The 10732-nt window shown below is 44.3% G+C and overlaps 1 protein-coding gene across 1 annotated transcript; it reads left to right on the top strand.

Moving 5' to 3' along the window:
* The first annotated feature begins 900 nt into the window (after positions 1-900).
* ndfip2 (Nedd4 family interacting protein 2) lies at positions 901-6209 on the top strand. Its single transcript, XM_079296656.1, has 8 exons — positions 901-1099; positions 2967-3174; positions 3436-3566; positions 3709-3796; positions 4008-4132; positions 4226-4292; positions 4378-4484; positions 4559-6209. Exons 1-7 carry the CDS (start codon positions 1073-1075, stop codon positions 4479-4481), a joined length of 750 nt encoding a protein of 249 aa, XP_079152782.1. The 5' UTR covers positions 901-1072; the 3' UTR covers positions 4482-4484; positions 4559-6209.
* Positions 6210-10732: the final 4523 nt, after the last annotated feature.

The following is a 10732-nucleotide window of genomic DNA, read 5'->3' as shown; positions in this document are numbered from 1 at the left end:
CACCCAGTGGCCCGTTTAGTCACAACCTTTCAATGCGATTGCGTCATCACGCTTTATCAAGTCACACTAAAATACGGAAATAAGAGGAATCGGCCTTCAAAATAAAACAGATGAATCCATCCAAATATTTTTTTAGCGCAGTACTTAAAAAATAGTAATCATCCAACAGTTATTTTTTTCCCACATAGATGTGAACACCAAACTATTACACATGAAACAAATCTATTCTGCAGACAACACACAATCATACTAAAAGCAGTGGTAGAAAGTAACCAAGTACTTGTCATAAGACGTACTTGTATTTGTATATAATTTAAGTATTTCTATTTTAGACTACTTTACTGCATTATAGAGTGAAATGTTGTGGTATATATGGTCAAATATAGTGTAACATATACAATAATACGTATTATACCACAAAATGTAATGCCAGCTTTAATTACCTACTTATTTTGCAAACGCAAAGAAGATATGATCAACTTATAAAATGTGATTCAATAAAATGCGTTTCACTTACCAAGAATACATGAATTCGTTCAAATTGACTATATTGACCAAGTGATGCATTAACAAATCAGTAATAATATGATATACTGTATATGTATTATACCACAACACTGTAAAGCAGCCATTCAGCATGAGTGCTTTTACCGTTGATAGTTAAAGTATATTTAAATAAATAGATAGTTACTTTACATTTAAATTAAATTAAATGCTTTTGTACTGCTGTTTGACTAAACAGGCAGAGCTCCTGGAGTTCAAATGTTATTACTAATTAATTGATTATTACTTTGGTATTATTTCTATTAAAAACAAACATTTTTTGATGTTTTATTTTGAAATATTTGAGCGGAAGTGCGCGATTACGCGAGTAGCTTGACTCTGTTGGTCAATGTTTTTCACCAACAACGGTGTTTTTCTAAGCGAGTGCACTGTGGACTGCAGCCATTTCTGTCATCGGTCTGTATTCTGTTCTATTCTACGTGGTTGAGTGTGTCCCGTCTGTAACGCGAGCTCAGCAGGAGCAACAACTCGGATCTCCTTCTCGTTTCCTCGGCTGAACCTCGTCGGGATGGACCCAGCAAGCCGATACCAAGTGGTGAGTGTGGACGGACGAGACCAAAACACCGTTTCATAGCTCGGCCCGCCTGTCACAGGGCCTTGCCAGAATTAAGACATTGCTATTTTTTTTATTACTATTCAACTAGGAATAGCTATATCACGTCGACACGACAGCAAAATATGCTAATTTTCTTTTTCACCGGTTGTGTTTTTTGTTTTTATATAATTCCTCGAGTGGTTTTGTTGTGACAGTTGGCCTCTCGAGCACTTCCGCATCGGCTAGGCTAACGTTAGCTAGACAGCCCAAGAGTTTCCCCGGAGGCCTGGAAAGTTAACCTCCGAATAAACTGCGTTACACACGTAGTAGACCGTCTCTTGGGTGCATTTACCTGCTGAATATAAACATATTTTATATATTTGTGAAGCTACGTGACTGCTAACACAAGTGTAAACGAGCTCAGCTGGAAATGAGCATATTAGCTGGCTAATGTTTAATGAAATGTTGGCTTAAAGGGAACTTTATGAGCCACTTAGCACATTGATACTTTCAGTATTCAAGTCCAAAGGGCTAGTGGAAGTCCTGTGAAGGGAATGACATCAATAAACTAAGTAACGAATAACCAATGTATGTTTTATCCCTCCATTAGTTATTAATGGCAATACATATAAATACAATTAGTGTTCCCAATACCAGTCAAAAGCATTGTGGGTATTGAGTAAAAAGAAGTGATTTCATTTTTGAAAAGTCATTTTTGGAAGCACTTTGACATGAAGTCGGCTCTTGTGCTCTTGCTGCCTGTGGTTCTGTTGCGAGTGATAATCGCCCTGGGGTCCAGTGTGAGCCAAAAGCAAACCAGCAGTGTGCGGTAACCTTTCAGTCCTGAACAAAGTGCAGATCTAAACAATAATCCGGTCTTGTAAAACAACATTAGCACAACACAGAGTTGTTGTGGTTTGTAGACAGCCAGGTTTTCACATCACTTTGCCTACACTTACACAATTTCCCTTCTACCTCACATTTTCTGCCCTATAGTGGTCTCACTCTCCTCTCAATCAACACTGCTGGTCTGTATTTTGGGTATATTTGGACACACGAGGAGGCTTGTGGTTCTGTTGTTAACATCTTATGTAATCCGCTGCGCGGGGGCTGCGTTGTGCTTCGTCCTTGACTCCGAGCCAGTCGTCAGACATTCCTCATTCACTCATTGCCTTGTGCACATAGAGTTGAATTCAAGGATTTTTCAGAGAAGTTAATCTGCACGGCGATGAAGCGATTTCCTTTTAATGACGTCTGTTTCTTACTTGAGCTCTGCTGTTATTAGTCACTTGAGACTTGATCGGTATGATGTAAGCTGTTATTACAAAGGGTGTTTCCCAGTTTGTGGCTGTGACAGAACTTGTGCAGAACAAGAGTATTACCATTAGTTCATGGAAAATGTTACTTAGAAAAATGATTCCCTCTTAAACCCATTCATGAACTTGGAAATTAGAATGGGAATAAATAGGTTTCGACCTACTTAAGGTCTTGAACCGAAACAAAAAAACTGCAAAACATCCGTGAAGGTGTTTGGCTCAAACTGGAAGATGTTTGCTGTATCAACACAAGTCAGCAGAATAACAGTACACCGTTTCATCTTAACTACTTGACATTGGTGCTGCTATCAGAAAACAGCACTGATGTCAGACTGTAAAATACTACAGTGGCCATATTGTATGCCCTTCTTTACACAGTTGTACTCTCCTCGGCTTCAAAAGGCCCTCCATTCTGGCAGAAAGCACAAGATTGATGCCACTTTTAGAAACTCGGCACAGCGTGAACATCCCCTCAAGCAGCCACACTTTTTGGCTGACTGATCAGCTGATCTGCTTGTGTCGATTCCTCCAACCCCCCCCCCCCCCCCCAGCTGCACAATGAGGATGACTCCTCGGAGGCCTCCACCAGCGAGCAGCAGCCGTGCACTTCTGCCACAGCCCAGGCCGGTACATCCGGCCAGGACCAGAGCCAGGCCGAATACGACCAGGCGGCAGCGGGGTCAAGCACTCAGGGGGAGGCAGACGCACCTCCGCCTCCTTACGCCTCCATCGACCTGGGAGCAGCTGCTGCAGCGCCAGGTATGCACGAGATTACTTTCCCATTGGTCGACCTAATCGTTCCCTGAATGCACGTTTTCTTAGTTCCAGCTTGATTTTTCCAAAGTGTGGTTGCAAGCCTCCTAAAATAGCTACAGCTGCAGTTTTGTGGCGACTTGTGGTGCCGTCTAAACTCATGAGTCAGCAGCGATTTCCATGACAGCATTACCACGCGACTGGCAGGTACTCAGCTCAGCTTTTGTGACCCGAGTCTTCTTCTCCTCCTCCGCCGGTTCCCCACAGAGTCGAGTTACCGCGGCGACTTCCCGGTCCCGCCGCCCTACAGCGTCGCCACCTCGCTGCCCACGTATGACGAAGCGGAGAAGGCCAAAGCGGCCTCCTTGGCGACCTCCACTGTGGATGTGATGCCACGGGTGAGGACGGCATTTCTCTTCCGTCTTATCGGCCCGTTTTTGATCAATGTCCTTCCCTTATCAAGATGGTGTTCATTTGTGTCGCGGGTGTGTCCGTCATGGTTTGATTTGAACTTACACGGGTTTATTTGTGCGAGTCCAGGATGATGAATTCCCTCCCAGAGATGATTTCAGTGACGCCGATCAGCTTCGAGTTGGCAACGACGGAATCTTCATGTTGGCCTTTTTCAGTAAGTCTGTCCCACGATGACGTCTTCCAGGCTCCAGTCCTCTCTAAAGCGAGAGAGGACTGGAGCCTGGATCAGTATCTGTTTTCTTTCTTGTGTCATAACAGTCAAACGAAACCAACAATAGGATGATTATCGTCTTGTGTTTACCTTCTTTTAAGTACTCCCAATCAGCCTCTATCTCTAAAAGTCATTCTCATGCTTGTCCTGCTAGTGGCCTTCCTGTTCAACTGGATCGGGTTCATCCTGTCCTTCTGTCTGACCAACACCATCGCGGGACGCTACGGCGCCATCTGCGGCTTCGGCCTTTCCCTCATCAAGTGGATTCTTATCGTCCGGGTACGTTCACGGCTGTTTTCTCTCGTAATATCAGTGCCGGATTGAGTTCATGGAGAGAAAACAATACTGAAAGAGCTGCTCTTTGTCTCTTAGTTCTCCGACTACTTCGCTGGTTACTTCAATGGACAATACTGGCTGTGGTGGATCTTCCTGTTGCTCGGTGAGTGTCTATTCCTTCGTGCGTTAGCTTTGCCGACTCTCAGCTGGAGATCTGTTGTGAAGTGAACTGTGCTTTCCTTCCACAGGCATCCTGCTGTTCCTCAGGGGTTTCGTGAACTATCTCAAAGTCCGTAACATGTCAGAGACTATGGCCACGTCTCACAGAACGCGCCTCTTCTTCCTCTACTAAACGGTAAAGTGAGCTCTCCTTTGAAAACAGAGACAAACACCACATCGCCGCTTGCCCTAAACCATTGTGTCCCACAGGTTTCTACTGCATCGCCATTCCTTACCGACGTGAAGTTCCCTCACTCCCCCCCTCGAATGACCTCAGTCCTTGCAGCGAAAAGAGAGGAGACGGGGAAGGAACGAAGGAGAGACGGAGGGAGAAAAGTGTTACCGGTCTTATTAAAAGCATAACGCGGCTCACTCTAAACTTCTAAACCGCGCCCGAAAAATGAAGTCTTTGATGATCAGATCTCTTCCCTGGCTTTGGTTTTCATTTCTTTTCCTTTTCCTTTGATTCAAAGCTCTTAACACAGTTTTAAGAAGCAGTCCCGCAGCTTTTGCGGTATGTAACCTGAGTTCACCGAGGCAAATTCAGCCGACTGAAAGGAGTTATCCGACGGTTAGGAGCCGCGGGAACGTTAAACGAAAGCACAATGAAGGAAACACAAACGACACTCAACAAGACATCGGCGTTATCAGCTAAATGTATGAAAATCTCGATCTATAAACATTTGGAATTTTTAAAAATAGAAGAAATTGGCAGGAAGTGAAACCTACTCCTATTCAAATCTCCCCTCCAGCTGTTCATCCTGCTTGACCTGTTAAACTTCACAATGTGTCTCCGAGCGGTTTCTTGTTTTCGCGCTAGCTTCGCCAGCCCAGTCGAGGGTGTTTTGAACGAGTCTTACTCTTAACCGTGATGTAGCAGTTTTGCACCCTTTAATTCGACTTCCGCTGACCGCGTGCGTCCTCACGTCTCAGCCTCTCTCTCTACCCCTCAGAATAGTCCGGAAGCCGAGAGGAAAGATGGACGATTTTCATCTCAGTGTGAGGAACGACAGACGCGTATTGATCGGTTTACATGTCACAGACCCCGATGCTCAGTGTGCACACCCTCCGACTCGCCCAAGCTTATGTACACGACCGTATCCAGACAAAACATGACTGAGGACAGAAAACAAACGATGAACGGTCAGTAATAAGAGTTCACAGTGTGTGTGTGTGTGTACCGTGCACACTTGCCAACAAAGCTATTTTAATCAGCAGTAAATCCGAGGGAAATGCAATAAAAGCTCTTAAAATGCAGCGATGGGAGTCGGGGGAGTCGGCAGTAAACGGAGCCTGACTGGACAAAGAACACGCTTTGTTTGATTCTTTTTCTTGTCATCCGCAACATGAAATGGACATCCCAGCTCATGCCAACTCATTCTATTTGCACTTTGAAGAACTTCTGTTCAGTGTGAATCTGCTTAACGAAGGAAAACACAGTTATCTCAGCCATCCAAGTTTCACAACTGGAATTCTTAATCATCCCAAATGGACAATTTGCACTTTTCTTTTTCCAATAATTATAAGGTGGTTATTGTGTGTCTTGTTTCATCGCTTTTTAGCATAAACTGTGACAGCTTCAGTATTGCTCAACTTTATTTTCTCTTGCCTCTGCTCATATCCAACTAAAAAGCCTCTTTCAGCAATATCAAGGTCCGTGAATGAATGGGAGCTCAGCTGCACGATGCATCCACCTGAATGAGGGGGGTCATGTCAGGATTAATCTCGTGCAACGACATTTCTTTCTTTGTAAATAAATGAGACGGCATCCAAACTGTTTTTTTGTCTGATCCTCGTAACGTCTGTTCTGGAATTAAAATGACTTGGATTTCTTGCAAAAATGCCAATAAAGTTCAAAAGCCTGTCAGTGAAGTTTTACGTTTGATTCTATATTTTTACATATATTGTTTTTTTCAGGGGGGGGTTGCACTTAAAGGTACAATGTGTATGATTTGGTGGATATGAAGGGCTCATTCTAAGCCAACGAAAACAGGAGTCTTTGTTTCAGGTGATTATACGCTCGTGAAAACACTTATTAAATATTATGTTCCATTATCTTCTAACAAGTGCCCCTTGCTGTACCTTTTAAAGCCTGAATTAAACCGGCCTAACTCTCAAGCGAGCTGGTGCTTCTGATGGACCCTCCTGTGTTCACACATTTAAGTCTCACGCACGAACACTTCCTGGCTGTCATCCAGTCACTCATCGGGCTCGTTCCCTGCTGCTCTCGGTGTGAACTTGACCTTAAAGCAGCTTCACTGTCCGTTCTCTGTCGCGTTATCTCCCCCGGCCTTCCCTTCACACTTCAATAAAGATGAGAATATAATCTTGACGTAAATAAATGCCCTAAAAGAACCCATCCATTCACGTGAGCATCTTTATGGCATTTGGGCCCGAGTTTACTCGACCTGTGCCACTACTGCAGTGTTGCATTCGTTCGGTCCACTAGATGGAGCCAAACGCTGCTTGTTGCATTCTAGTGAGTTGCATTCTTGAGAGCACAGAGCAGCAGCGACAGAGCAGCAGCCTGTAGTGTGGTGTGGGCTGCAGCTGAGACAATAAACCGGAAACAGGAACTTCCAACATGGCCACTTGGCCAGGTCTGTGTGGAGACTGCAAACTCGCATACTCACAGTTGAGGGACGATTTTCTCCGCCTGAGGTCTGAATTCCGGAAAAGAGAACAGCTGATCGACGGATTCGTATCCGTAGCAGCGGCCCAGTCAAAGCATATCTCATCTATGCAATCTCAACTGGTCTCGGATACTGCGGACACTATTCCCTGGCTACCCGGCCCTGCGGACGGGGAGTGTAGTCGGTCGTCCGACCACGAGCTGAGAGGACCTGCTATAGACCCGACCCATAGCTCCACTCCGAAACCATCCTGGACGGAGGTGGTACGCCGCGGCGTCCTGAGAAAACCAACTGGGGAGTTTCCGTTAACCACCTCCAACCATTTTGCAGTCCTGACGGAGAATACTCCCTCCCGGGCTTCCGCTACCCTTCAACCCTACTCGTTGGCGCAGACGGAGGTAACGTTAGCTCAACGGTTAGATGCAAGGCTTAGCGAGATAGAAGTACGGCTCCGCACCATGGAAGCTAAGACGCTGGTGACTGCGGGCGTAGCCGATGCGGCCCAAACAGACGTGGCTCCCGCTAGCCGTCTCCCTGCAGCCCCCGAGCAGCCGGGGGGCCGGGTGACTGCTCCCGGGAGGCTTAAACCTGGGGCGAGGCACTCGACTCACCAGCAGCCACCTCGCGTTACAAACGGGTCTTCTGCACCCAGCAGAGTTCTGGTCATAGGTAGCTCTATTCTGAGAAACGTGAAGCTAGCAACACCAGAGGCTACAGTTACATGTATACCCGGGGCCAGAGCAGGCGACATTGAGTCCTACCTGAAAGTACTGGCTAAAGATAACCGTAAATACAGTAAGATCGTTATTCACGTCGGCGGGAATGACAGTCGGCTACGGCTCTCTGAGATCACTAAAGTGAATGTGGAATCTGTGTGTACATACGCAAAAGCCATGTCGGACTCCGTAGTTTTCTCTGGCCCCCTCCCGAATCTGACCAATGATGAAATGTTTAGCCGCATGTCATCGTTTCACCGCTGGCTGTCTTGGTGGTGCCCAGCAAACAATGTGGGCTTCATAGATAACTGGGACACTTTCTGGGGAAAACCTGGTTTGCTTAGGAGGGACGGCATTCATCCCACTTTGGATGGAGCAGATCTCATCTCTGCAAATCTGACCCAGTTTCTGTATGGACCTGGTGCATGACAACTCAGAGATCAGACCAGGAAGCAGAGTTGCAGTCTTACACACTCCTCTGAGCTTCCATTAGAGCAGTTACTCACGCAACACCACATAGAGACTGTGTCTGCCCCACGGCCACTTAAATTAATTGAATCAAAAATAAACGATCGAGGAGTTAAACAAAATAACTTAATCCAAGTTAAAACTACCGCAACAGTACAACAAAATAGGATAATTAAATGTGGACTCTTAAATGTCAGATCTTTGTCATCTAAAGCTCTACTAGTAAATGAGCTGATATCAGATCATCATATTGACTTATTTTGTCTTACTGAAACCTGGCTGAGTAATGATGAATATGTCAGCCTAAATGAATCAACTCCTCCAAGTCATATCAATACTCACATTCCTCGAGGCACTGGCCGAGGAGGTGGAGTAGCAGCCATCTTTGACTCCAGCCTATTATTACACCCTAAACCTAAACTAGACTATAACTCATTTGAAAGCTTGGTTCTTAGTCTTTCACACCCAACCTGGAAAACAATACAGCCAGTTATATTTGTGATAGTGTACCGGGCCCCGGGTCCGTATTCTGAATTTCTATCGGAATTTTTTCAGTTTTTATCAAGTCTAGTCCTTAAAACAGACAAAGTAATTATTGTAGGTGACTTTAATATTCATGTGGATGTCGAGAACAACTGCCTCAGTACTGCATTTATTTCATTATTAGATTCGATTGGTTTCTGTCAGAATGTACAGAAACCCACTCACTGTTTTAACCATACTCTCGACCTGGTTCTGACTTATGGCATTAACATAGACGATTTAATAGTCTATCCACAGAACCCTCTTCTGTCGGATCATTATCTAATAACTTTTGAATTCTTACTAACTGAGTTTACACCGTTAAGCAAGAGTTACTACACTAGATGTTTATCTGATGGTGCCGTAGCTCAATTTAAAGAAGCGATTCCGTCTGTATTTAACTCAATACCATGCTTCGATGTGACAGAGGACTCCTGTGCTAACTTTAGTCCGACCCAGATTGATCATCTTGTCGACAGTGCTACAAGCTCACTGAGAAGGACACTAGACTCTATTGCTCCTTTAAAAAAGAAGTTGGTAAAACAAAGGAGATTCGCTCCATGGTATAACCCTGAAACCCGCAAATTAAAGCAAACATCGCGAAAACTTGAAAGAACATGGCGTTCCACTAACTTGGAACAATCTCGGTTACTCTGGCGAGACAGTCTTAAGACATATAAGAAGGCCCTCCGTAATGCCAGATCAGCTTATTACTCATTGTTAATAGAGAAAAATAAGAACAACCCCAGGTTCCTCTTCAGCACTGTAGCCAGGCTGACAGAGAGTCACAGCTCTGTTGTGCCGAGTATCCCTATAGACCTCAGTAGCAATGACTTCATGAACTTCTTTAATGATAAGATTATGATTATTAGAGACAACATTAATAATCTCCTGCCCTCGACCGATCTTTCCACAAATAGAGTAACCTTAGAAACAGCTGTAAACCCTGATATATGTTTAGATGGCTTTACTCCCATCGACCTTGACAAACTGACTTCAACAATTTTTACATCTAAACCGTCCACCTGTCTCTTAGACCCTATACCGACTAGGCTGCTTAAAGAAGTGCTACCATTAATTAGCACAACTTTATTAGATATCATCAACCTGTCTTTAGTAACAGGTCATGTACCACAGTCCTTCAAAGTAGCTGTGATTAAACCTCTTCTTAAGAAGCCCACTCTGGATCCAGAGGTGTTGGCCAACTATAGACCGATCTCGAACCTTCCCTTCCTCTCTAAGATCCTTGAGAAAGCAGTTGCAAATCAGTTATGTGACTTTCTGTGTAACAATAGTTTATTTGAGGATTTTCAGTCAGGATTTAGAAAGCATCATAGCACAGAGACAGCTCTGGTAAAAATAACTAACGACCTTCTAATCGCATCAGACAAAGGACTCGTCTCTGTTCTTGTTCTGTTAGACCTTAGTGCTGCGTTCGACACTATAGACCACTACATCCTGTTGCAGAGACTGGAACATTATATTGGCATCAAAGGAACCGCACTGAACTGGTTTGGATCCTATTTATCGGATCGATCTCAGTTTGTTTATGTAAATGATGAAGCCTCAATGAGGACCAACGTCAGTTATGGAGTTCCACAAGGTTCTGTGCTTGGACCAATCTTGTTCACCTTATATATGCTTCCTTTAGGCAATATTATCAGAAAACACTCTATAACCTTTCATTGTTATGCAGATGATACTCAATTATATATATCGATCAAACCGGACGAAACCAACCAGCTTGCTAAACTGCAAGCGTGTCTTAAAGACATAAAAACCTGGATGACCTGCAACTTCCTGATGTTAAACTCAGACAAAACTGAAGTTATTCTACTAGGCCCAGAACACCTCCGAAATCAGTTCTCTAATGATATAGTTTCTCTAGAAGGCATTGCGCTGGCATCCAGCAGCACCGTCAAGAATCTTGGAGTTACCTTTGATCAGGATTTGTCTTTCAACTCTCAGATAAAACTTATTTCTAGGACTGCCTTTTTTCACCTACGTAATATTTCAAAAATCAGGCACATCCTATCTCAAAGCGA

This window comes from Melanostigma gelatinosum (assembly GCF_949748355.1).
Source record: "Melanostigma gelatinosum genome assembly, chromosome: 24".
In the NCBI taxonomy this organism is placed as follows: Eukaryota; Metazoa; Chordata; class Actinopteri; order Perciformes; family Zoarcidae; genus Melanostigma; species Melanostigma gelatinosum.
This window is presented reverse-complemented; position numbering and strand designations above follow the sequence as displayed.